The sequence below is a fragment of the Pseudopodoces humilis genome, chromosome 4, assembly GCF_049639895.1.
Source record: "Pseudopodoces humilis isolate 2021_Gansu_Grassland_sample_001 chromosome 4, ASM4963989v1, whole genome shotgun sequence".
Taxonomy (NCBI): Eukaryota; Metazoa; Chordata; class Aves; order Passeriformes; family Paridae; genus Pseudopodoces; species Pseudopodoces humilis.
Window position 1 is genome coordinate 40,465,103 of NC_142203.1, and position 27,848 is coordinate 40,492,950.

Consider the following 27,848-nt stretch of genomic DNA (forward strand, 5'->3'; position numbering starts at 1 on the left):
TTGGTATTCCTCTTTTAAGGTCTCTTAGCAGGTCTTCAATTCCTTTAGTAAAAATGTTAAGAGTTTTGGAGCCTACCGTGCTCTGTTACACTATTTTTAGTACTAGATGAACCAATCTACAAAGGTTCTGTCTGAGATGTTATCCCAAGCAAATCATCTCATGATTCAGGCTACTGTGGGAAACATCCATTCTCATCTAAGCAAAAAAGGACATTTGATTCTACAGTTCAAAGCCACATATGTATTTTACAGCTAAACAGGAATAGACATCTTGAATTTCTTGAAAGGCAAGAATATTTGGGGAGAATGCCTAATTTGGTAATGCAAATTTAATTTGTGTTTAAGGTTTCTTTTGTCCAAGTTTGAAGAAGATGTGATTTCCAGCTATGGAATACTACCTTAGCAGTACCTTTAAAGTGTTAAATGTCTAGTATTTATTACTCTTTAGCTGGGCCAAGTAACTTAAAAGCAACAGTTACTGAATTATTTCATTGATGTAGGTTTACAAACTATGGCAAGGTAGATTTTTGCATCTTTCAACACCAAATACCTGCATCTCTCTACAGGCCTCTGTAACACCTCATAGACTGGAGCTCCAGCAAACCACAGTTGCATGTGTACGTAGCACCTGCACTCCCAGGTCCTAGTTGAGAAACTCCTGGTGACCGTCTGCATGGATTTACTGAAAATCCAAGGCACACATCCCTTGCACCTGGCAATAGATTCTAAGTTTTCCTATGGCTTGTGTCAGCTTGTGTTGCTTGTAGGGGTGGAAGGTCCTGGAACGGCAGGTGAGGGGCTGCTGCAACTGGGCTGTTTATGTCACTCAACAAAATCACCAGCAAAGGCATCAGCAAAACCAGGTGTGAGTGACCGCAAGAAGTGCTGTGACTGCTTTCCTGGGGAGCCTGCTCCAAGGTCAGACCATCCTCTGGGCAAAAAACCCTCTTCCTAATACCCAGCCTAAATGACATGGCTTCAGGCCATTCCCTTGAATCCTGTCACAGTGAAAGTGTGATAACATTTATTGAAAAGGCTTGGTCTCATAGTACCACCTTAGCACCACTAATGGTATACCAACCACTAAAGTAAGTACCACTTTAAACCACCTTAACTAAGTGATTAAAGCATACAGAGGAAACTAAAATCTAAAAAGAGGACTAAAATCTAGAATCACACAGAGCAACAGAATTGTTAGGGTTGGAAGAGACCTCTGGAGATCATCATCCAGACCAAGCCCCCTGCCAAGGCACGGTCAGCTACAGCAGGTTACACAGGAACACGTTCAGTCAGGTTTTGAATGTGTCAAGAGAGGGAGAGTCCATGACCTTGCTGGGCAGCCTGTTCCAGTGCTCTGCCACCCTGAGTGTCAAGTTCTTCCCCATGCTTAAGTGGAATTTCCTGTGTTTTAGCTTTTGGCTATTGCTCCTAGTCCTGTCACTGAGCACCACTGAAAAGAGTTTGGCACTGTCCTATTAGGCACCCACCTTTAAGATTTTAATTTGATAAATACTTGTATGTACTGATGAATGCCCTCTTCTCCGGACAGGCACAGCTCCTGCAGTCTCTCCTCATACGAGAGATGCTCCAAACCCCAAGTTATCTTTGTGACCCCCACTGGACCCTCCCCAGAAGCTCCTTGCCTCTCTTATCTCCCTCCTCTTCTACTGAGGAGCCCAGAACTGGACACGGCTCTCCAGACGTGTCCGTGGAGGATGGGGACGGCCAAAGGGCAGGGATGTGACAGCCCAAGGCCAGAAATGCCGCGGGAGGCCCAAGGCGAGTCCCCGCGGCCACACGCAGGCCCTGGGGGCGCGCACGGTGCCGGCCGCGCGCACGGGCGGTGCCCCTTTCTAGTAACTTCCCCGTTGCGCTGCGTCATCACGGAGCGCGGCCGCCGGGCCAGGCCGTTTCCGGTGTCGCGAGCGCGGCGCGAGCGCTCGGCTGGAGCAGTCGGGAGCCGGCGGCCAGGCCCCCTGCCCTGCTCTGCTCTGCCCCGCCCGCACACGGCCATGTCGGACAGAGCGGAGGGACCCGCGGCGGGCCCTCCGGGCTCCCCCACCCGCGACTCCGACGGTGCCTCCGAGCCGCGGATCATCAAAGTCACGGTGAAGACTCCCAAGGAGAAGGAGGAGTTCGCCGTTTCCGAAACTAGCAGCATCCGGCAGGTGAGGGGCGGCGGAGCAGGCTGAGGGGGCCGCATTGGGGCCGGGGCCGAGCAGAGCGCCGCCCGGGAAGGGAACGCCGGCCCGTGGCTCCCGCCTCCGGCAGCGCGGGGCGAGGGCCCTTCCCGTGACAAAGCAGCTTCTGCTCGCCCGAGTCGTGCCGGGCGCTGTTGGGCAAGCACCAGCACCGATCCCGGCCCAGGAGAGGATTGCTGCCTTCTGGGGCTAGTGGGGGTAGTGGAGAGTCGTGCTGCCTCGTACCCTTCTCACTGGCTTCGTTCTGTTGCACTGCAGAGGGGTGGCTCGGAACGTGGATGTAGGTCATTTGTGAAGTCGTTGAGTCATAGAATGGCTTGGGTTGGAAGATACGTTAAAAAATCTTCCAGTTCCGGCTCCCCTGTAGTAGGTAGGGACACCTTCAGCTAGCTCCATCCAACCTGTCTCTGAACTTCCAGGGATGTGCCATCCACAGCTTCTCTGGGCAGCCTGTTCCTGTGCCTCACCACCCCCAGACTAAAGAATTTTTTCGTAATTGCTAATCTAAACTCTCTTTCAGTTTGAAGCTATTGCCCCTTGTCCTGTCAGCACATGTTCCTGCAAACACTTTGCCTCATCTTTCTTGTAAGTTCCCTTCAGCTACTGGAAGGGCCACAATTAGGCCTTCCCAAAGCCTTCTTTTTTCTCATTTTCTAGCTGTGAGTTGTGCTGTTTAGCTGACTGGTTTTGGTGGTAGTTGTCTCATTGGCTGATTAACATGACTGTAGGAAATATATTAATCACTTACATCTCTTGTATTTCCAGTGGTTATTTTGGTCTAACACTGTCTTTGAAAACAGCAAGTAGGCCTTCAACTTTGGGAAGTCATAGCCTTGTACTGTGTAAAATATGCAGTCTCCTGGGCTTAAATGTGCTAGTTACAGATATGGTACTTAGCATGGCACTACTATAGATAGTATATAACTACAATCAGATAACCAAGTTATTAGGGATTTTGTGCCTTCCTGTGGAAGTCGGTGCTCCCTAAGACTGTGTCACAAGTCTTGAACTAGTGACACCTGCTGATTCATCCACACTGTTTCCTGCAAGTCTTTTGGTTTTGTAGAAGGTTTGCTCTTAAAATATTCCATACCACTTCATTTATTTAAATTAGAAAGGAATAAATCATAGAAAAGATGCTATCAAAATGTAAAAGCGCAGAGTCTCCTGCTTGTAAAGGGTGTAGACATTGCTAGATTCAGAACTTCTTTCATTTTCCATAGGATTTTCCAGTTTTCTCCTTCAAATGGCTTTAAATGTGGCAACTTTGTGCTTTTGATGTCATTGGTATTGCAGACCTCACCAGCAAACGAATACGTCTGAAAGCACCACTTATGTATAGATACAGAACTTGACATCTTTCCTTGAAGTGTGAGCTAAAGGACAGTCTGGTTAATAGAAGAAGATACAAAAGATGAAGTAAAGGCTCTGAAATTTCAAATGTAGTGCTAGCACTTCAGCTAGACTGTCAGACTTGTTTCACCTAGGGAAAATCCTGATATTTCTTAAATTTTTTTTGTCCTTATGTCTAATCCAGATACAATTTGGTCTTGTGTTGTTTTTTTTTTGTTGTTTTTTTTTTTCTCTTTTGTACATGAGTGTTTGGCTAGAAGTGTCCTAGACCTGAGTTTCATTGAGGTTTTCTCCAGCTGCCAGTGCATTGAAGCTGCTCTCTTGTCTTCTCAAGTCTTTTGGCAGCTGTGTGCTGTGAGCTACTCTCTCTGCAAGCTTAATCTAGGCATTTCTCCCAAAAGTAAAATGACCGTGTTTGCTTTTTAATGTTGTCCACTGCTTTCCCAGCAATCTCAGTCTGAAAGGGGTGCTTTTCACTTGTCTATTCTCCATAGATTTGTAAGCAGCATCAAGGCAGTTTTTGTAAAAGTTTTTGCAGTTTTGGGGCTTTTGTTTTGTTAGGATATTTCAGAAGAGAGATTTATAAACTGAATCTAACCTGAGAATTGTGTTTGTCCTGAAAAGCAGTCAGCCACTAACTAGTTTGGGTCCTTTGGAAATAATAAACAGATTTACTAAAGCTGTGAATTTTGTAATATATTTGACTTCAATGGGTTTGTTTCAGATTTGAATACTGGTGGAGCTGTGAAGTTTACAAATAAACAGTTGTCATAAACTGAAATAGTTGTACAACCAATTAAGAGCATGAGTTTTTACTGAAAGCAGTCATGCAAGCTTAGGGAATTAACAGAGGACGGTACTTCAGATGTCTTTGTTGTCTACAGATATCTTAAACTCTGAGCATTGTCTCTCTTGGAACTGCTGTTAAAATATTAGATCTGCACTTTGAGCTTAATTCTTGTCAAGTAAGATCGTCCTGCTGGGTTGACCAGTGGACTGAAGTCCCAGGCAGTGGGACTAAAAAATGCACTGTCCCCATAGTGTGGCTGGGGCTTTTACTCTGGCTTTTTCTCTTAAACTGCAAAAAATGAGCTGTTGATAATAATAAGCATCAACAGTAGATATAATGTTTCTAGAGCCAGCCTTGAAAATAGGTTAATCTCAAATGCCAGGCAAGTTCAAATGCATGTGGGATCAGCAGGTGGTTTGTACAGCTGAGATAGGTGGGCCAGTAATTTGTAGGCTGAAAAAAACCCAAAAAAAAGCCCCAACAAAAGAAACGCTCTCAGTATATTTATGTAGCTAACATTAGAACTTAAGTAATTGAGTTGTTTATTTCTTTGCAGTAATTTCAGAATACTGCTAGAACATGAATCTAGATTTTTGTGTCATCAGGGCCAAATTTGGGGCTAAAAAACTTGTATTTTATGTTGCTCCATAAATGTAAGCCAGGTCTGCAACTTTTTTGTCAAGATTTTTTTCTGTATTGGAAGACTTCAGCAAAATAGATTTGTTACTGTGATCCTGTGGTGTACAGCTGGAATAATGAGTATACAGGTTGGTATGGAAAACAAACTGCCCCTCTGGAAGGTCAGTTGATTGCAGCTGCTGTCCATCTGTCTTTTATTTTCTGAAAACTATCTGATTGTACTGAGCACGGTTTGGCTCAGTATTAGGACAAGGACCAAATATTTGTATTCTTGACTGGGTATGATAACTGGTCTTGCTCCAAGCATGGACTTAATGAATACATGGGGGGTAAAAGATGAATACCTCTAAACTTGTTGGCTTTAGCTGACCCTGACATTGCTGATACTTCAGCTCATTAAAACGATGATACTGCAACTCATTTGTCTCTTATCCTGTGTTTCTTTCGCTCGGTTTATTTTCTGAGTTTGCGGCAATACAGTCTTTGCAATTTCTTGCTTAGCAGAGGTGTCTTAATGTATTTTGGTAAAGCCTGTGTACAAATTAAAAGTGTGCCCATTTTAGGAGCAACTCGTGTCTTCCTGAATGACTTGAATTGTTTGAGTGTTGAGGTGCTGGAACCAATTACATGGAAAAGCACGTTTTTTAGCCTCATCGTTTAGAACGAGGGAGTTTTAGAAGAGTTAAGCTTGCTGATGCTTCTTGGTGCTGTTTTAGGGCCGTGTATTGACTTTTGAAGTATTCAAGAGTTTATTAGAGTGACTGTCTGCCATTGTGTAGCACACTGAAAGATACAGTTGTCCATTCCGTGAACATTACAACTCTGAAACAGAGTAACATGCCTAGCTGTGTATTATTAACTTCTGGGCACACAAACAGTGGATATAATAAATCTGTGCTGATAATTTCATAAACTTGAAGTTCTTGCAGAGAATGACTGTCAGTCCTTTGATTGTATGAAAATTTCAGAGCAATGCCCATCAGGAAGAGTTAGTGAAGTTTAGTTCCCCAGATAACAAAATAGATCTTTTTGCAGGTTTAGGGTTCTTTCCCCTCCCCTCCCCCCCCCCCCCATTTTTATTTAGCTTCAACCTTTAAATAGAGAATCTCTTCAGTATGGAATACAGTTTTCACTAACAGCATATTTAACAGCTTCTAGTTTGTTTTTTTTTAAGTAGGTGAACACAAATGTGTTTTCTGCACTAAACTACAGATAAAACTCATGAGCTACTTAAGTGTAAACGTATCCATTGTGTTGAGATTGATTTTTGTCAAGTGGAGAGCTTCTAAATTTTTTTATTAAAATTTGTATACAGTTTATGGATGAAACTTTAAATCTATAAATCTAGGGTTTCATTTTTGTACCTGCTTCTCACAATCCCAAATTGGTAGTCCTCTGCTGTATAAAGATCACACGTGTAAATGTTAAATTGTTAAAGCATTGAGTAATTTGCTAGTGGAGCATCTTTCCTGGCTTGCATATGCTTTTAATATTTTATGTAATGTTTTACATTTTAAGAAACTTTACTTTATAAAAACAATTCTTCTAACATGATCCATTTCTGTTTCACTATTTTTCTGTAATCTAGGGATTACTGAATGGTAAAACAAAATAGGTTGAAACTATATAATAGAATCCAGTCTGTTCTTTGTTTCCAGGGTTGTGATTCAGGTTTCTGTTGTTTTTCAGGTGTCTCAAGGCACTTGAATACATGAAGCGTTTAGTGTTAAGTTTTCCATCACCTGATGTCTCAGTGCATTGTAACTTTGTGGAGTCTGCCTTGTGATATACTTTGATTATACATATTTACATATTTCTTAACCTGGATTTTTTTCCCCTCATTTTGTGATATCAGAATTGTTTTAGAGTGATGGTAGGTGGTTATTTGATAGAAGAACCTTCAGAAGTAGAAGTGTATTGACTTTTCCTGACTATTGGTTTAGTTAGATGTAACTCAAAGGGATCAGTTATCTGACTATAGTACTCTACAAGTGTTTTCTGATAAATGACTGGCAGTCAGAGTAAATTAAGAAAACCTATTTCAGTAGTAGTGTGAAGTGTCTTTTGTGTAGATACTTTTCTGCATAAAACTAAGACATTAATTTTTATTTTTATTGATTATTTTTTGATGTTATCTACATCAGATAGGGCCTGCATTTGTCATGTGAGTTTGTTTTGCTAAAATCCCTCGCCCTCAGTTGGGGCTGTCACGTAGTTTTAAAAAACTGCGCTGTGTACAGTTCAAAATTGCCAATAGCATAGAAAAACCTGTAATGAATAATTAGCTGTGGTAGAGGTGTCATATAAAGATTTTAAAAACCAATCAATATTTCAATCTATTGACTTTAAACCTTTTCTCTGTAAAAAGCGTCATTGGATAGGAGTAAAGTTAGGGTAAAATCTTAAGAATTTGGAATATGTGGTGACATGGTGTTCTGATTTTGATTGGGATAGAGTTAATTTTCTTCTTAGTAGTTGATATGGTACTGTGTTTTGTATTAAGTGCAAGAATAATCTTGGTAACACACTGATTTTGGCTCTTGCTAAACAGTGCTGGTTTTTTTTTAAGAATATTACTCCCTTACTCAGAGACTTTCCAGACCACACTGCCACTTTCTCCATCTGCCATGTTTTCTCCTCCCTCTCCTCCCTGAGCCAGCACTTTGTTTGTTAAATAATGTTGAATGTTGTATAAAGTAAAGTTGAGTTCTCTAATGCAGTTGAGAGTTTTCAAGATGAAAATAACAGCGAAAGAGAGGAGTTGAAGCATTTTCTATCTTTACACCGCACAAAATCCTCAATGGATTGAGTTGAACCTTAGTGTCCTGTAACTTACAAAGTTTTTTTTTCTCTTTTCACTCTTCTTAAGTTGTCAGTCAACCCAAGGCATGCTGGAGAGGAGAGCTGGAAGCACAAAAGGTCAAGATCACAGGTTGAGATAAGAACAATTTACTGGAAACAGCAATGAGATAAGAAAACAAATATTAGCAGCAACAATACTAATGACAGAGGGTGCAAGAAAATCAATGATTCACGTGGAAAAAACTCCTTTGATAACAGACAATACTGGACATCTCCCTCCACCATTTTTTCTTGACCAGAAGAAGCCCCTTCTCCCTGGAAGAGATTCCATTTCCCCAGCTGCTGTCAGTGACAAGAGGTGGTATGGAATAACCTCTGGGTCCTGGCCATGCCCCCTCGTGGATACAGCAAAAATTAATCCTGCCCTGGCTTGAGCTTGAGCCAGGACAGTATTTATTCTAAATGGAGTTTTCGGTTTGTGTTGCTTTGTCAGTGATCAGGTACATAATGGAAGAGGGAAGGAGTAGATTGCAAAGTGCTTTTATGGAGAAGCATTGCTTCTCCAAACAAAGGCTTAGAGAAGTGCAGTGGCTTGCTGAAGGATCCCTGGAATGAATAGAAATGGCTAGAGCTTGAGTCGTGAGCCCTTTACACTACTGTGCGCTGCTGCAGTTTACCCTTTATGGGCTGCTATATCTGACTTTGTGTTTTGAAATGTGCGGGTTTTATGAGTTAGATTTGGTTGCAGACATTTGAGGAAGTAATTTGACTGTGAAACTAGCATGGGTCATTGGCAAAGCCACCTTAAGATAATAACTTCATTGAGACATGAAAGACAGAGTACACTTACATAGAAGCCTTATTTTGTGTGTTCTTTCTAGCTATGTATTATCTGTTGTGGGCCAAAAGTGCTTGTATTCCTGCTTGAAATGACAAATTCTTGTCTTCCTTCCTGTAGCATCCTAGAGTTGTGCAACGGAACCCTGTTTTTACTGACTCACTTCAAGCCAGTCATAAGATGACCAGGTCGTGATTCATCACAAAAAGAAACCACAGCTATCAGCTGTGGCCGTGAGTGTGTTTGGCTCCTTACTTCTTGGGTCAAGATGACCTGTAACCATTAATTCTGTTGTATAAAAGAGAGCTGGAGCTCATCAAAGTTTGCTTCTGAGACTGCTCAGTGTGGATGTAAGACAGACTGAAGTTCAGTCAATATGCTTAACTGTGTGTGTTGTTAGGAAGGACAGTTGAAAGTTTAAATATTATGGGTGTGTTTTGAAACAGTGGTGCCGAACAAGGTAAAGCTGTTTCAAAATCTTTCTTTGTAGTAGAACCGTTTGAGGGACTGCTGGGGATGAAAACTGCAGTTCAGCTTTCTATGTGCAAACATTTGCTTCCATGTTATCCTCTATTGTGTTCAGAATGGAGTTTCATGTGGAGAGAGTCAGCAACCATACTTTTTTTTTAGTCATCAAGATAAAATTGTAGCTTAGTATTTTCAAAGTAGTTGAAGGTTTTAGGGGCCTGTTTTCTGTTACTTTCAGTGGGACCTGGGTGTTAATTGCCCAAGACCTCTTCCAGGTTGTTACTGTAATTTAATTTTTAAATACTACTTACTAAGCTGAACTTGAGAGAATTTGGGAAAGTATATTTTAATTTATTTGTTATCTTTTTTTTATTATTTTTTTGCAATACTTTGTCTTATGAGTGGATAGTAAGATTGTTATGGTTGCTGGTTTTGATGTCTTAAAATGAGTCAATTGAAGCTTCTAAATCATTATATGATGGTAATATGTCAAAAGATAGTTTGAATGTTAATACTTTTACTTTACCTTAACTAAAACTTTACCAGGTTCTTCCAAGGCCACGTTGTCAGTTGTTGATAGGTTAATGTTTAAATTATGGATCTGCTCTGCAAAGTGACAGTGCAAAACAATATCTGGTTTAGTCGGCTGTTCTACTTCATGTGTATGAAGCAAAATATATTTGCTTTGTTTGGTGACAAATGTTTGCTTTGACTAGCTTGGGTACCAGTATGCATTTGTTCAGCACTAGGTATCAAGATGTTATGGTCTCCATCCTTACCTTTCAGAAACCTTCAGAGACAATCAAGTTGAGCAGGTGTAGTAAAAATCCTAGCTTGCTTCACAGAGAGTTGGGTTTTTTTTCCTACGTGTTTTAACATAGAACAAGAAAAGGCAGGTTTTGTTAATGGTGATTATTTTAAAGTTCCTATGAAGATAAGGGTATTTGGCATGGGATTGAGAGTATAAACGAGAAGTGCTGATGTGCTGCTAAAAAGCCAATGAGTGTTCTCAATATGAAAAACTATACTGCTCCTGTATTTCAAAGCAAAAAAACCCCCTACATTTATGTAAACAAGTTAACTTGAGATAAAATGGCAATTTGAATAAAGTGCTTTGAGCTTTGGATTTCTTCTAATTCTTGTCAAATCTACAAATTGCCATGCTTTGGGGAGAATGTAAGCTTGAATCAACTCACTCTGGTTAAGAATGCTTTTTACTTTTCTTCCTAGGAAAACCAGGCCTCTGTCTAGACGTTAGTCTAGTGCTTTAGTCTGATTCCCATTGTGTTTCCTCTCCACATGTTTTTATAATAATCATGTAAAAAATTGACATGATTTTACATTATTTTCACCTTAGTTAGTAACTAGAGAAGTGCAATGAGCTAGTTTCCATGAATACATTGGGTGTCAAGTATGTTGAAACATTATTTTCACAGCTGTGAGTGCTCTCCTATGCCCAGATATGACTGAACACATTTATAATACCACAAGGCATAGTATTACTACAATGAAGTAAAACTTGTATTTTACAACAATAAAGCAAATGAGCCGACATTGTTGGTTGGGTTGTTACATGATAATTAAAAGGATGAGTCACTGCAGTAGGAGAATTGGACAGAAATGCTCATCATTTCCAGCCGGTGACGCTGAACTCCTTCTGCTTTTGGTTTTCCCAGTGGGTAAAGTATTTTAACTGTAATTTACTGATACTGTTATTTAGTTATGTTGTGCAAACTGAAGAACAACATAACACAAAAATTAATTTTTTTAGACCTGCCTGAATATGCATTAATTTTTGTCATCATAATCTGTCATGGTTTAAACCCAGTCAGCAATTATGCAACTGCTTCCTCACTTCTGTTCTGCTTAGTGAAATGGGAAGAGAATCAGAAAAAAAAAAATAAAACTCATGGATCAATATAAGAACAATTTAATATTTAAAACATCAACAGCAATAATGAGAATAATAATAATAATAACAACAACAATAATAGTAATGAATGAGAGGGAGAGAGGAGTAAAACCCAAGAAAAAGAAATGATGCACAGTACAGTGGCTCAGCACCCGCTCTCCAATGCCCAGCCTGTTCCCTTCACTGGCAGGTGCTCCAGCCACACTGCCCAAGTGTGAAAGCAGGGATTTTTTGGTGAAAAAGTGCTTTTTGGTGAAAGCAGGGATTGGGAAAATGAGGCACCATCCTCTGTTGAAGATCAGGTTCAAGACCCATGGGATCCGACGAGCTACATCTATAGGCCCTGATGGAACTGGGCAAGGAAATAGCTAAGCCACTAACCATTGTATTTGAGAAGTTATGGCACTTCCCCATTGGAAGTTCCCACAGACTGGGAAATGCGAAACAGGACATCCATATATTTTGGGAAGGGAAATTGGGAAGACCCAGGGAGCTACAGGCTGGTCAGTCTCACTTCAGTGCCTGGTAGGATCATGGAACAGAACCTCCTGGAAATTATGCTAAGGAACATGGAAAGTAAGAAGTTTAATGACAGTCCACACAGCTTCACTAAGGACAAATTTGATGGTTGCCTGTGATGTGGTTGTAGTGGTGGTGGATGAGAGAAAAGTGAGTGACATCATGTACTTGCACATATGTAGAGTGTTTGATACTGTGCCACATGACTTGTTGCTAAACTGGAGAGATATGATTTTTACAAATGGACTATCAGTGAATAACAAATTTAAAGAGTTGTGAATGGCTCATTGTCCAAGCGGAGACCAGTGATGAGTAGTGTCCTCAGGAATCGGTACAGGGACAAGCATGATTTAACATATTTGTCAGGAACATAGACAGTGGGATTGAGGGCACCCCAACAGCCTGTGCCATTCAGTGTGATGTGAATGAAGCACTGGAGGGAAGGGATGCCATCCTTGACAGGCTGGAGATGTGGGCTCATGAGAACCTCATGAAATTCAACAAGACCAAGTGCAAAGTCCTACATTTGGTTGGGGCAATCCCAAATACAAATACTGGCAGGGTGGACTGAGAGCAGCCCTGAGGAGAAAGGCTTAGGGGTTCCAGTTGATGAGAGGCTGGACATGACCGAGCAATGTATTCTCACAGCTCAGAAAGTTGTTTGTATGAAAGGCAGCACGGCCAGCAGGGTCTGCTCCTCTGCTCTGTTCTGGTGAAATTCCTCCTGGTGTGCTGCATCCAGCTCTGAGGACCCCAGCGCAGGAGGATATGGACCTGTTGGAGTGAGCCAGGAAGGAGGCCACCAAGATGATCAGAGGGCTGGAGCACATGTCTTGTGAAAACAGGCTGAGAGACTTTTGTTCATCCTGGAAAAGAGAAGGCACCAGGGAGACCTTAGAGGAGACTTTCAGAGGCCAAAAGACACCTACATGAAAGATGGTGAGGGTATTTTTACAAGGGCATAGAGTGATGGTACAAGGGTAATGACTTTACCCTCTTTCATATTAGGAAGAAATTCTTTGCTGTTAGGACAGTGCTACAGGTTTCCCAGAGAAGCTGTGGATGCCCAATTGCAGGAAGTGTTAAAAGCCAGACTAGGCTTTGAATAATCTGGTCTAGTGGAAGGTCTCTCTACCTATGGTAGAGGAGGTAGAGGAGTTGGAACTAGGTGATCTTTACATTCCTTTTCAACAAAGTTTTTAGGATTCTGTTTTCCATGTGTGTAGATGATTCTCTTCTTTGCCTCAGCAAAAAAAAGTACTAAGTGTATGAAGCTAATCTGTTATTTAAGTTGTTTTTGACAGTCAACATATAGCAAGCAGCCTCTTTTATAAAAGGTCTTGTATGGTGGTAATTTCCCATTTAAATGAAAAATGTGTTTTTCACTGTGGCCTGGGCTGCAGCTGCATTTTGTGTAGCTGTGTCATGCATTGAATGAGAAAGCAGAGCCACCTAAGGTATGACTTGTTTGTGTGGAAAGGAATGCTAGTTTTGACACATGGAAGGAAGACAGCAAAAATACATCTAAGGAGAGAGTATACTCAGTTCCTTCAAAAGTCTAGATAGATTTATCCTCTTTGTGAATTGCATCATTCATCCTTCAGCAATGGGTGCCTTCAGTGGTGTGCACATTTGTATGTGTGTACTTTCTAGCATACAATTATATGCATACTTTACCTGTATGTCTATACATATGGGTGTGTTTAAGTACTGTATATACTAGTATGTATTTCTATGATGGATGCATGCCTGATTGATGTCACAGCAGTCTCCAAGAGAAACCAGATTTTTGTTGTCACGACTTATGAAACTAATAATCTAGATGTGAAATTCTTCTGATTTCCTTTTCTGAATAACAGAGAAGTATTTCCTATCTTCCTGTGGACAGAAAGAAGTCCAAGAAACAAAAGTAGTTCTAGTTTGTGAAATACAGAATATGGAGTACAAGTGAGGTAATATATAGCATATGTGAAAAATAGATGGTTCTTATTATTTTTAAAAATTGCAGTTCAGTATTTAATTACATAAATTATCATTTTTTTGTTTAGTTCAAGGAAGAAATCTCTAAGCGTTTCAAGTCCCACACTGATCAGCTTGTGTTGATATTTGCTGGAAAAATTTTAAAAGATCAAGATACTTTGATTCAGCATGGAATTCATGATGGACTTACTGTTCACCTGGTTATCAAAACACAAAACAGGTAACGTTAATAACAAGTGGTCTTCTGTTTACCTCTAGAGGAGTAAAAGTATTCTGGATTGAGGAGTAAAAGTATTCTGGATTATTAATAGCTTTCTGTTGGGCAAAGCTAGATTTGACTAAATCATCTTAATTGGTTCCTCAGTTACAGCTGCTGCAGGACAAAAGTGAAATTATGAAATTACAGTGGTTTTTTTTCATTTATCTTGTATTTTAGTTTGGTTTGTGTTTCTAAATGCGTGTCTTTTATTTTGGTTGTTTTTTGGGGGGGGTTGTTTATTTGCTTGTTATATAACTTTTTTTTTTTTGTTTAGTTCTGGCTGTGCTTTGGCTTCATAGTTGTTAGATATCATCTCTTATTGTCCATTAATATATGTTGCGCAGATTTTCTTTTCACACACAAAGACTTAGAGTGAATCTTTTCTTTATCTTTTTTTCTCTGCAGTGAATTTTCTTTCATTGTTTTACCAACACAGTGAGTAAAGACTCTCTGTTTTGGTAAAACAAAGAAGGAAAATTTTTGAGAACTGCTTTGATGCTGTGAATTTATCTGTCTGAATAGACTTTAGATTTTTAGGTGGTTTGGGATTTTTTTTGTTGATTTATTTTTGTCTGTTTGGTTTGGTTTTGGTGTTTTGCTTTGTTTGTTTTTGTTTTTTTTTCTTTTGGTGAAGAAGCATTAGAACGACAGTTAGAAAGTTGTATCAGTTAGCTATGTTGCATGCACTTCCTGTGAAGTGCCCAAAAATCCTTCCAACTAACAGAGTAATAGATCCCCTCAAAAGCAGTTTGGTATTGGTCAATAACATGTTCATTCTTTTTGTGTGAAAGTGGTTTTGCTCCTGTTCTACTTAGGTCTTTTCTGTCTGTGGTGAGGATCCCTTCTGATGTGAAAACGTTCAGTGTTGAAGGAAAGAGCATGGAGTGTAGGAGAGAACAGAAATAGGCTTTCCCTTTCAAGGTCTTACCAAGACGCAAAGACCAGCTAGTAACATTAGCATTAAATAACAAATTCATGTTGAAATTAGTAGCATTAGCATTAAATGTGGGTACCTTTTGAAATTGATAGCTTCAGTTCTATATTCATGCCCTAGAAGGATTATGTTTTCCATCCGGGAATCAAAATACATGTTTGTACTGTCAGAGGTCTCCCTTTCCTGCCCTGTGCCTCCTCCACCTGAAATTCATGCTGATACAACTGAATACAGTATTAGGTAATACTGCAATTCTGTGCCTTGTGCAACTGAATGGGTATTCTGCTGTTGCTGGGGTGTTTTTTTTGTTGTTTTTTTTGCCTGCAGTCTGCTGTGTGGCAGAGAGGCATCATGAGTAGTATTAGCAGGATGCTTTTGACTTGCGCAGTCTTCAGAGAGTTTGTAGTTTCATCATGTATATCTGCTATAGCTGTACGTACTGAAATACCATTGCCAGCCTCTTGGACCTTCTTGTGTTTTGCCTCTGAGCAGAGAAACCCCCCATGAGCACTAATGTCAAATGTGTGGCTTTTGGGGAATTTTCAGTGTTCCTGCATCTGTCTTACCAGCATTGCACTCCATGTCTTCACTCGTGCCTGCTTTTTTTTTTTAATCATTTTACGAGAACGTATTTCTATGATCTGCAGAATGTTTTAATCATGTCTGGGAAAATGAAGTATGAACAAAGAACTACAGATCCTTTGCATGTACCTGTGCTGTCTTCAAATGATGTATTGAAGTTTTTTTTTTAGTTTTCCACTAGCTTTGCTTGAATAAACTAAAAACATGCTAAAATCTTCTGGAGAGAATGAAAATCACCTCTGAGAAAGTATAGCATTGTCCTGAAATTTCTCAGTAGTGTTCTTGCTAAAATATCTGTATTTTATGCTCGTCTCAAAAAACAAGATTTAGACCCTGCCAGTGTGGCCTGGAATTACTGATTTTTAGCCATGAGTATCAAGATTGATTTGTTCCCAGCTACTTGATGCTGTGCCATTTACTTTTCTGTTGTTGTTACTGTTGCTGCTATCTATCTGAATAAAGTAAAAGTTCTTTCCCAAATTTGGATCTGACAGTGGTCTTTTCCCTTCTAAGCTATGTTAGATGTGTAATTTCAAAATAGAGATCCTCATATATCCCAGACAATCCTTGTTAAAAAAAAGATTACTTTTTTTGCTGTGCCACGTTTTCCAGACTGCCGCACACTTTCAGTGAAATCTTCTAACCTGTCTAGATTCTACAGTGTCAGAGTAGCAGTGAGTGATTAGCAGTGGGCAGTGAAGATACATTGAATTTCCAAATAGAGATCTAGGTCAACAGGTATCATTTGTTTACAAGTGCTGTGAGGAAACATAATGGTAAAACAGGTATAAAAGAGGATGTGCTCTTGACAGGAATATCACTGAAAGACTGGAGGCTAGCAGGCTTGACACTCACATGAACCACTGTCTTCAGAGAACATTCCCCAATTTACATGGGAGCACTGTTGAACTGCAAGTTTCAGTGTCATCTACTTTTCTGTCACACTTCTGAGAATCTTTCCTGTCTATTACATGGAGCAGCATAGCTGCTTCTCAGAATATTTTCTCAGTTGAAAATACTTAATAGGATTTTATGGTTATTAGTTTTCTTTTATTTATGGAGGAAAGATGTGTGTGTTTTCTAGATGAAAGAAAACCAAAATATCTCTAGCAGGAGAATCATGGAACAGTATACAGTCTATAATATTTCTCATTCAAGTTACAGCTACTTGGCTAATTATAGTCATCTTGTGTTCAAAGTTTGCAGTTGCTGATAACGAAGATAAAGATCTCTTAATAACCTTTAGAGGATCTCTGCATTTAAGGCATCTTTCTGAGTTTTTTTGTACAGTTGAGTTTTTTTTTCCTGATGTTTGCTTGAGTTGAGCAAGCACAGACTCGTGTTATAGGAGAAAGGTCCTCCAGGTTGAACTGAGGTATTAAGTCTAGTGTACTGTCAAATTCTCAGATCTTTTTGTGAAGTCTGAATTCATAGTTTTAAAAGTTATTTTATTCTGTAGTACTGCAAATACAGGCATTTATTGATTGTTGAACCACAGCAGAGAATTGATTTGGATTTAAAAGTAGTCTCTTTTCTTTAGAACAGAGAGGCCAGGTTAGCTTTATTCAAGCTCAGTTCCTTGATCTCCTTTACTACATGGCAACATCTGTCTTTCTGCCTGCAGTAGAAGGGTGTGGTGAGTATACAGCCTGGGCAGCCTTCAGTGCCTGTGCTAAGTTATGCTGGCTCTAGCTTCCTGTGATTTCATTATCAGCCTGTCCTTGAAGTCTTAAAGGTCTGAGTCTGAGATTTGTCTTGTAATAAAACGTGACATTAACTGAATTTCATATTCAAGAAAGCATCCTATTAGAGACGTGGCATGAAATAATTTCTGCATTAAATTTGTCAGGCTTTATTTCTTCAAGGTGTGGGCATGTTGTCAGTAGTATGTGAGTATAGTGAAATAAGACATGGATCCTTAAAGCAAGGTAAGGACAGAGAAAACAATTTGTTGGCAGGCATCACAGGGTAGGATGAGAAGGTGGTAACGGCTGCAGTAATACCTATCTGTTTTTTCTGTTTGAAACTACTGTTCTGAAAAACTGATGACATGACAGGGGTCTGAGAAAGATTTATTGCAGGAAGCCATCTGGGGATAAATGGGTTTTGATAAAGAATCAAAATATAATTTAAGATTCTCCAGTATAATACTACAGCTCTATTTAACGGCACTACTTAAAATAACTTGTTACACTCTTAAAATTTTTAAAATTGCTTTTTAGATCACAAGACCACCCAGCTCAACAGGCAAACACCAGTGGGAGTGCTGCTACCACATCAACGTCAAGCAGTAGCACCTTAACACCAACATCAACAAATAGTAACCCCTTTGGCTTGGGTAAGAATATTTGTCAGGTAAAATGGTGGGTATCTTCTCTTGGATTCAGGTAATTGTCCCCAAAGCTTTATTACAATGTAGACAGAACTTGAAAAACAAAACCCAAATAAACACATCAGCCAAAAAACTGATTACAGATATATATTGAATTGGCTGTAGAAGGTTTCTGATCAGTCAGTTACCAGAGGAGAGCTGCTTTATTGTTTTATATAGAATCACAAAATAGTTTGGGTTGGAAGAGATACCCATAAAGGTGATCTAGTCCAAACTTTGTCCCGATTAGCTGGGACATCTTTAACTAGATTAAGTTGCTAGAAAATGGGGCTCAGAGCCCCATCCAACCTGATCTTGAATGTTTCCAGAGATGGGGCATCCATCACCTCCCTGGATAAGCTGTGCCAGTGTTTCACCAAAAACTTAAGATTTGTACTGTTTCACCTTCAGTGGTAAGGTGCTACTGATTTTATATTTTGGCACTATGGGTAATTAAATTCCTTCCAGCGTCCTTGTACTTCTTAAAAGTGCATCTGAATTCCTGTTATCTGAATACAGATGAATCATAGAAGTTTGGACCTGTAACATGAAGCCAAGATCGTCAATAAAAGCAACAAAATTATTGCTCATCTGACAATTAAGTATTTCTCTGGTTTCAAGTCTATTATCATAGTTATCATATCAAAGCTGATAGTATTATCAGCTTTCACCTCTGTGAATGAAGAGGCTGCAGTCTATTGACTTAAAAATTATAACCTCTTTCCATAGTTGTGGTGGGGTTTTTTCATCCTTTTTTGTCTTTTTTTTTTTGTATTTGGGAGTGGGGAAGAGGTAGAATTGGAAAAGCCAGTTATAGTAAGCAGATGATTTCTTATGTTTAAACGGTTCTTTGGTCTGTCTAGTACCTTTTGAAATTCTTTTATTTGGGTTTGGCCAAGCACAAAATTGAAAACATAATTAGTTTCTGGTGCATTACTACCAAGAGGAACACAGGATCTGCTTTTAGGTAGAATAGGGAATACTATTTAAATTGGGAGTTCTCTTTTATTATTTAACCAAGATGAGACAGATAATTGGTTATTATAAATGCAATTGTTAAGTGTTACTGGAGGGGGTATGGGGGGACATGGACCTAAAGCCCCCAAATCTTGGCTTTGGAAAATGAGAAAAAAAGTTGTTAGACTGATAACAAGTTTTATTTAAGAATACAGTTTGTTGGATTTTTAGTTATGTGTATTATTATTTAAGGGAGCAAACCCTTAGTGAATAACTCCTGAACAGCCTTGCGAAGGATGGGACTTTCTATTCTCTTCCATTATTTTGAAGTATATGTTCAGGTGTTTTGTATTCAGAAAAAATGTGGATGTGATTGGAAGGATAGTCAGTCACAATTTTTCATCTTCTTAAAGGTGGCCTTGGAGGTTTGGCAGGCCTGAGTAGCCTGGGCTTAAATACTTCAAACTTCTCAGAGTTGCAGAGTCAGATGCAACGACAACTTATGTCCAACCCGGAAATGATGGTTCAGATAATGGAGAATCCATTTGTTCAGAGCATGCTTTCAAATCCCGACCTGATGAGGCAGTTAATTATGGCTAACCCTCAAATGCAGCAACTGATACAGAGAAATCCAGAAATCAGTCACATGCTAAATAATCCAGATATAATGAGACAGGTATGTAAAAAGATCTATTAGTTCATGACTTGTGATTCTCCTGCTACTGTAAACAACAGGGCAGGAATTGGATGTGCTTAATGGAGTGTGTAAACATTCTTAAGTATTTAGTTTTACTCAAAATCAGTAAAAGGTTGCCATAGATAACCCATATCTACATTTCTCGTTCTTAATGTCCAGAATAGACTGATACTTCAGAAAATCTGCAGCATAGCATTTTTGAAAGCAATTGAATACTGTGTAGTCATGTCTTCTGAGGCTAGAACTGGATGTGGCTGTCTGCCCTTGAAACTGGTTGTCTAGCCAGCAATTTTACCATAAGTAGTAATTCTCCAAACTACTGCGTATTTTCATTGTGTCTCACTGTGGGTAGTTCTAAATGCTTTTAAAATTAAAAGATAAATGAATAAAAGATGCATTGTGTGGCAAAATGTATCAAAACCCAAAGAGATTAATACATGCTTTTGAAATTGTATGTATTTATTTTAAATTTCATACTATAGGCTGCCTGCTGTAGTGATGTTAGAAATAGTAAAAATTATGGTATAATGCTGGCTAAATACAGAATTGTGTTGACTCACACTGAGCTGACAGTTGATTCAGTTTTAATCATAATTTTAAACTGGCTTATACAGGGATAACTGAGATATTGCCAAACTATATTGCTGACAATATTGAGGTATTGCTGACGTTTTCACTCTAGAATGGATTTCTTATTAATACAGATTAAACGTTCCACTTCTCTAGACACTAGAACTTGCTAGAAACCCTGCAATGATGCAGGAAATGATGCGAAACCAGGACCGAGCCTTGAGCAACCTTGAAAGTATACCAGGGGGATACAATGCCTTGCGGCGTATGTACACAGACATTCAGGAGCCAATACTGAATGCAGCACAGGAGCAGGTGAGAAAAGATTACAAATGACACAGAAAGGAAATAATTACTTTTTTTTTAATAAAAGAATTTAAGTAATGTAAATTTCCAGGTGTTTACTTGACAAGACAGTTCTTGAAACCTGAAGTTGCTATGTAGCCTTTTACTCATGAGAGGAAAGAACTTTAAAAATCGTGTGTTCTTCTGAGCCTGAAGAAATATAGCTATCGCTTTGTGTGATTGAGAAGTTATGTTAAGGTTCATAAATTTGTTTCTTTCTTAATTTCTAATTCCTTTAATTAATTGCCTTAAGATTTGGAGGTCTAGTAAAATCCTTTTAAGTTCAGTAACTTTTAACTGAAGGTGAGAAGAATAAAAGGCTTCAAACTGAAAAACCAGTGTGCAGGACACAATTTTACTGTGATCGAAATACAGTGCAATAGCCACACTGCTTTCAAAAACAAATGTGATTTAATTTTTTGGAGGGTCCTAGAATCTTTCAGTGTTAGTGTCTTTTCACAATATTTACATTTAATTACTGTAGAGTGGTAAGTATAATTGATGAAGAGCCATAAATGTTTGATTTCATGTATGATGTAGAAATTTGTAGATTATGAGTGTTTGCTTTCCTTTGTAGTTTGGAGGTAATCCATTTGCTTCTTTAGTAAGCAATGCTTCAGCAGGAGGGGACAATCAGCCATCTCGTACAGAAAATAGAGATCCTCTGCCAAATCCATGGGCTCCTCAGTCTAGTTCGCAGACTTCCACCACAAACGCTGGCACTAGTAGTGAGAGCAGTGGCAGCAGCAATGCTGAAAATAGCATTTCTAGCACTACGGGACAGAGCTCAACTGGACCAAATTTGGGACCTGGACTTGGAGGTGTGTTTGTTGCTGCAACTGTATATATTTGCATGTACTTGCAAAGTTGCTGGAATGATTCTTTTGTTAGGAAGAGAGTTTTTGGTTTAGTTTTTATTGCTATTTACTTTGGTAGAACATTTTACTATTATCAAAGTCCTCTGAAGAAAATCAGGAAAAATAAAAAAAAAAATGAAAAATAATCTTAGTGATAATAATACTTGTATACTGCCTTAAAATAACAAAGGTAACAAATCCTTAGATGAATTGTAGGTTTTTTTCCTGTTTTGGAGCAAATGGGAAAACAGCTAATAATGTGGATGGTTGATGAAGCGTGTGTTGGGTACAATGTCTGTCTTAACTTCTAGGGTAGGTGTGTCTGTGTAAGCAGAACCATGCTGAGGGTCTTAAACTCATGAAGGGTCTTAAAATTTCAGGGTCTTAAACTCATGAAAACCAAGTGGTTATATTCTGGGTTTAGATAGTCTATGTTCTCTGATGATAGTCAGGATGTTTACTAAAGTCCCCTTTAACTTTTCTTTAAGCTGGCATGTTCAACACACCAGGAATGCAGAGCTTATTACAGCAGATAACAGAAAACCCACAACTTATGCAGAATATGTTGTCTGCACCCTACATGAGAAGCATGATGCAATCATTAAGCCAGAATCCTGATCTTGCAGTACAGGTAAATTGTACTACTTGGTACAGTAATACCTTGTGTGTATTTAAGGGAAAAAAGACAAAACCCAAAGGTCAAAAATTGCCTATGGCGAAAGGGCCAGTTTTTAATGTTAATTCCTGACTTAATGAAATTATTACTTGCTTACTTTCAACGATTTGTTGCAGTGAATTTCTTCAAGTTGTAGCTGGATATCATGCCTGACATGCTTCTAAAATAACTGGTGGGGTTATGTATGTTTTGCACAGCCCAAAACTTGTGATCCAGCATTAGGAACAGACAAAACAAGTTTCGGTTATAGATTAAGGTAGAGCTAACAGTAAATAAATAACCACACTAGTCTGGGAGAAATGGAGGGAAGGGACTTGGTGCTGTATGTACATATGGCACTGTTTTTAACTTCTTAGTTATGACCTGTGCTCACTAAAAATGGAGATGCTCTTTTATGAATGATGTTGTAGAAGTTCTTTCAATTTTTATTTAAAGTGGTAATATTGAAAGTCAAATTCTGAACTGAGATTGAAAAAATATTATCTCTTCTGTGTTAAGTGCTCACTTTGAAATATCCTTGACTTCAGGTGATATTAGTAATAGCAAAGTTATTAGTAATAGCAAAGCTATTACTTAGATTTGTAGTGGAGGCTCAAGAGAAAAGAATTTTCATCTAATACTTGGCAAGACTGCTTAATTTGTATCTGAAAATCCATTCACTTACAAGGAAAAAAAACCACAATGAAGCAAAAGTGAAACAAATACACAGAAACAAAAGCTAACACTCTCCTAAAGTTTTGGCCAAAAGAGTAGATAATTATTATTCTGTGAGGTGATTTTCATAGGCTATTACTGTATTGTCTGTAGTTGTTTTAAAACCTCCAGTGGTTTTCTGCTTGATCTTTGAAGTTAAATATTTTTGTCCTATAGATGATGTCGAATAATCCTTTATTTGTTGGAAATCCTCAACTTCAGGAACAAATGAGACAACAACTTCCAACTTTCCTTCAGCAAGTAAGATAAGATACTAGCTCGTAATAAAGGTCTTCAAGTCAATGAGCAATACTTCTAGTAAATTGGTGCCTGTCTTTGATTTGGCTAATAGCTAGATTCTGTAATATATTCTCATTAATTTTAGATAGGAAGTTAGATTGTCCCTTGATAATATTCTTGCTAATGTCTCCATCTCTTTCAAAAATTAAACCTGACTGTTGTCTATGACTAGCACAACCACTAAGATTTGTTCTTGCTTCTTTGCTTAGAAGAAATAAATGTTCTTACTGCCCACCAGCCAGAACATACCTCTTTGTGACAAGATTTGTTTCACAAATTAAAAGGAATAGTACTTTTCACACTACTAGTTAAAGTTTTCAGTATGCTTTTCTCATGCCCATGCAAACCGGCCTTAAATATCTGGAAAAGAGGTCCTAGAACATGTCTCGAAAGACCCAAGTCATTAACTAATTTAAAAGAAGTGGGTTCTGAAATCTTTCCTGGAAAGCTTGCTCTACCATTGTCATCTGCTCATACCAACATTGTGTTTGCAGCCCAGTTATCCGCTTGGTATTAGTTGCCAGTGTGTAGTAGTACCACGTTTCCTGAATAGAAGCAAGCAAGATTTTTGTAGAAATTGAAAACCTAATCCACTACGTGAGTTCTGTCATTAGGCAGTCCTTGCAATTTACTGTAAATACACATTGCTAAGATTGGACTGCACACAGGAGGTTTTATGAGTAAATGAGCACATGCATGAATTACAGCATGTTCAATGTTCAGAAGATACTGTTTATGTTGTTTGAACCACAGGAATGGCTGTGGTGTTTCATATTGCCACCCCTTTGTAACGACTCAGTAGTATCTGAGGAGCTAGTACCACATTTATGTTTTGAAATCTGTGAATAATTGGTAATTAATGAAGGCACAGGAAGAATCATACCTGTTTCCTTCTGTTACTATTGCCTTGGAATTTATCTGCACAAATAGTTCTCTGTTGTATTCACTGTCTAAAGTTAGGTGATTAACAGCATTAGCAGACGAGGTGTGAAGTGGAGAAATATCTGGATACTCTCAGAATGCTGATAATATTTCAACTTGTGTTTTCTTGTTTATCTACCTGTGTTTATGTTAGGGGACTGGGAGACAGAAACCATGGAATCTGCATAATGGAATCTTTTGCTATTAAGGGCAATTGCCCACCAGAACTAGGGAAAAATGGCTGCTACTGGAATTAATAACATTAATAGAGATGTGATCCAGGTCACCTTAGTGCTCTAAGAATTGTTGGGCCACCATTTATGTAAGACAGATTAAATATTTTCATAAAGTAGTTGCTGCAGCTTTCTTTGGAGACCCCAAAATATTTACCTCTTTAAATTGGAGTAATCTTCATCTACTATACATTTAGTTACTAGTTGACTTTTAGAAGTCCAAGAGATGAATGGAAAACATAATTGCTCTTCCAAAGTCTCTTTACGCAGTCAGATCAGAGTTCTTCATGTTCTATTCTGCGGTTCTGCTCTGCACTAGAGGAAGTTTCACCTTAACCTGTGATTTCTGCATGAATCAAATGTGTTTTTTCAGCAAAAGTAATCTGGTCTAGTTGCTAGGGGAAAGCTTGTAATATTAATAAGGCTGTCTGCTCTTTGGCCTGATTACCAAAACTGTGTTATTTGTAACTGAAACATTACTTTTCATTTATCTGTTGCATCTCAATGCCTAAGCCACTAGTTTTGAGTTGGTGTCTAAAATAATGAGTTTTTTTGATGTTCCATTTCAGAAATGAAAATTATTTGCCTTCTAAATTATTTGATGATGTGAAGCCAATTTGTAATTGAAGTCATAGTAGACTGAGAACGTTTGATTATTTTATGTTTGCTTGCTGGTATATTTTGCAGTGTGTTTGTTTACATCTCAGGTTGTAAGAACTACAGATAAGAAGATATGTACCAATAGTCACAATCAAATTGCTGTGATCTGAAATTAGCTCAGAAAAAAGAACTTAGTACTTTTTCCTATGTATTTATCGGTCAAGTTTAATCATGTTCAGAATTGTTGATTAGCAGTACTATAAGAGACTAGTTCTAGAGTAATGTACTAATGCAGTCTGGTGTGACTTGAAAAGATTGAGATCTGTAATGAAAAATACTTGTCCTTGTATAATTCTCATTCAAAAGCCTTTTCCTACATCTAGAGAGTTCATTGATCACCTTCTATGGAAGTTTTCTCACAGAAGAAAAGATAACTGAAGGATTTCCTGTAATATTCAACTACAAAATCAAAAGCCAAGTTCTGAAATTATTTCAGATTCTGTAAGACATCTAGCAGTAAAAATTTCCTTGGATCATCTACATATAGTGAAGAGTTTCTATCCTTTTCGTAGATGCAGAATCCTGACACGTTATCAGCTATGTCAAACCCCAGAGCAATGCAGGCTCTGCTGCAGATTCAGCAGGGCTTGCAGACATTGGCAACAGAAGCACCGGGGCTTATACCAGGGTAAGAATTGATCTTATAAATTTGGAAAGTCTTCCCTTATGTTATTCTTTTTAGATTTAGAGATTCGTACACTCTTTATTAAAGAATTGTCCTCTCGCCTTTTTTAGTTTATTTAAACTCATTTTAGAATCTGTCACATTTATCTGCTGTGCAATTCTAAACACTGATAACTCTGGTCTTTGTCTCAGTACTTTACTCAAATTGTTATCCTCTCTTTGACAGAATTTGTATCCACTAATTAATAAGAAGAGACCAACTAGTGTTTATTATTCAAGTGGTGTATTTCTTTTTCTGTAATTTACACAGATTTAATCCTGGTTTGGGTGGAGTGGGAAGCAGTGGAGCTCCTACAGCATCCACTGTACCTAGTTCTGTTTCCACTGAAAATACAAGTCCAGCTTCAGGAGCTGCTGAACCTGGTCACCAGCAGTTTGTCCACCAAATGTTGCAGGCACTTGCTAGTGCAAATGCTCAGGTAAAGTACATCATTATATTCTACGTATTTTTTCTTTTAATTGTAAAATACTGGAAAGAAGATAGATAGTTGAGGGAAGAGCCCACTGGATGCTTCTGGTCAAAGGTCAGTAGAGGAGGCTTAAATGTGCTATTGCAGCTGTGCAAGTAAATGCTGAAAAAACATCTTCTGTCCTGGTTAAAAACGTGCCTCTGATGGTCATACCATTGAGACAGTGCAAAATTTTGCCATGAGTTTGTGTAAAAAGTATCTTCCTATAAAGCACAGCTAACAGTTTGCCTTAGACTCAAGTTTTCTAACAATCAGGATTTTGGTAATTTTAGTCAACAAATACTTGGGGGTGTTACAGAGGAGGTGATCTTTACATCAAGTTAAAGCCTGTAATGTTCAAGATTGCTGGCAACATGATCTTTGCTGTTCCACATTGCTAGGTTGAACGCTGTTTTGTTTTAAAGAACACCTATATGCATATCTTTTAGAAACTGTTAATGGGACATACAGGTACCCAATTTAATTTGAATCCTCCTCTATCAAACAGTCAGATTTTCCTGGAGCTCAGGAATGTTATGTAAGTGTAGATAATTTGATGGTGTTGACTTGTTAAAAAAATTCTTTGATTGCTAATTGAATTTGTCTGAATATATTTTCTGGAAACTTGAAAAAGGTGTAGTCAAAAATTAGAAAAGACAGAGTGGTGCAGAACCCACCTATGTTTAAATTGTGTATTTTGCAAAATATATGTTGTATTTTATACCTTGAAATTTTGTTCTTAGCAGTTACAAAATCCAGAAGTTCGATTTCAGCAACAACTGGAACAGCTGAGTGCAATGGGCTTTCTCAACCGTGAAGCAAATTTACAAGCACTAATAGCAACAGGAGGAGACATCAATGCAGCTATTGAAAGGCTGCTTGGCTCTCAGCCTTCATAGCAGTGTTTCTTTTAACTTGAAAAAATGTAATTTATTTTTGATAACAGCTCTTTAATCTTCTAAATTGCTTTATTTCATTCAGACTCTTGGGATTGTCTTGTTACAACTAAAACCAGTCTGATGCATTTGAAGGTGGAGTGCAATAGTTTTTCTTCAGACAGTGGGAATCAATGCATTTTCACTTTTGAGTGCATCAGTTCTTTTGTTCAGTATTATTTGTGATTTTTTGGAAACAGTATCAGCTTTCACAGTTGGATGAACTAGTTTTGTCTGACCTACAAATGGCCAATTTATTTACTACTTAAACAGTATCCTTCAGTAGTAATTTATGTAGATTACACATTAAAAAGGAAACAAATTAATTGAAGCTGTGGATACCAATACTGCTTATTGTGATTTTGGCATGGTTTTTTTCTTGACTTGCAAAATGCTGGAAGATTTATACCACTTGAGTAATCTACCATCTTTTGCTTTAATTTGTGTAAAGTATAAACACAATATATACAACTCGTTTCTAGAGATTTACACAATACAATGGAGTGAAATAGTAAGTAATGAAAAAACAAACAAAAAAACCAAACCAAAACAAGAACAAAAAACCAAACCAAAACAAACAAACAAACAAAAAACCCACAAAAAATTACAAAACCAAACAAAAAAACTAACAACAACAAACAAAGGAAAGTAAGAAAAAAAAATCACAGGACTTGAATTTGGAGTAGAATTGCCCAGGATCTTTGGTAGCTATCTGAGAAAAAATGCTTAAGCAACTTCAGTTAAAATATACTAGAATTACTGTTCTGGTTGTCTCTTTACATTTAACTGTACAGAAACTTGCATTATAACATTATCTCAGTATTCACAGATTTACTGTAAATTACTTTTGTCATTGTCCAAATTAAAGAGCCTTGTGCTCTGGAATTGCTTCTATAGCTACTTGGCTTATTCCACTAAGATTTTAACATGTATTCTGATTTGTAATTGGAGAAATTACCTTTATTCATGGTCATGTGATACTCAAATTACTTTTAGCCACCAAGTAAAAAAAATACTGTATAGCTTTTGAGTTCTATTGGTAGTAACTTCTCTTGTGCACAGGTAATAAATGAATTTAAAAAATCTCTAAGCATCTTGTTTCAGTGTGTTTGCAGTTGGTCATTGCCTAAAAAATCAAGGTGACAGTCCATCCTGAAAGCATTTGAGTGAGCTCAAGCTCTGGCAATACTTACCAGCTCTGCACTAAAACTAGTAAACAACTG

At 38.3% G+C, this 27,848-nt stretch overlaps 1 protein-coding gene across 2 annotated transcripts; it reads left to right on the plus strand.

Moving 5' to 3' along the window:
- The first annotated feature begins 1,902 nt into the window (after positions 1-1,902).
- Positions 1,903-27,718, plus strand: UBQLN1 (ubiquilin 1). 2 transcript variants are annotated; one of them, XM_014252355.2, is made up of 11 exons: positions 1,903-2,168; positions 13,571-13,722; positions 17,500-17,615; positions 19,019-19,281; positions 20,029-20,187; positions 20,795-21,038; positions 21,563-21,705; positions 22,621-22,704; positions 25,070-25,185; positions 25,492-25,660; positions 26,434-27,718. In XM_014252355.2, exons 1-11 carry the CDS (start codon positions 2,013-2,015, stop codon positions 26,587-26,589), a joined length of 1,758 nt encoding a protein of 585 aa, XP_014107830.1. In that variant the 5' UTR covers positions 1,903-2,012; the 3' UTR covers positions 26,590-27,718. The 2 variants fall into 2 exon arrangements, with proteins under 2 accessions (XP_014107830.1, XP_005522692.1); XM_005522635.3 differs by having other exon boundaries at positions 26,437-27,718.
- Positions 27,719-27,848: the final 130 nt, after the last annotated feature.

Excerpts from the sequence above, each read along its gene's own strand:
- UBQLN1 (XM_014252355.2), top strand. The coding sequence starts at position 2,013 with ATGTCGGACAGAGCGGAGGGACCCGCGGCGGGCCCTCCGGGCTCCCCC. Across the intron at positions 19,282-20,028 it reads ATCCAGATATAATGAGACAG|ACACTAGAACTTGCTAGAAA; the intron begins GTATGTAAAAAG and ends CCACTTCTCTAG. Across the intron at positions 25,186-25,491 it reads GCACCGGGGCTTATACCAGG|ATTTAATCCTGGTTTGGGTG; the intron begins GTAAGAATTGAT and ends TAATTTACACAG.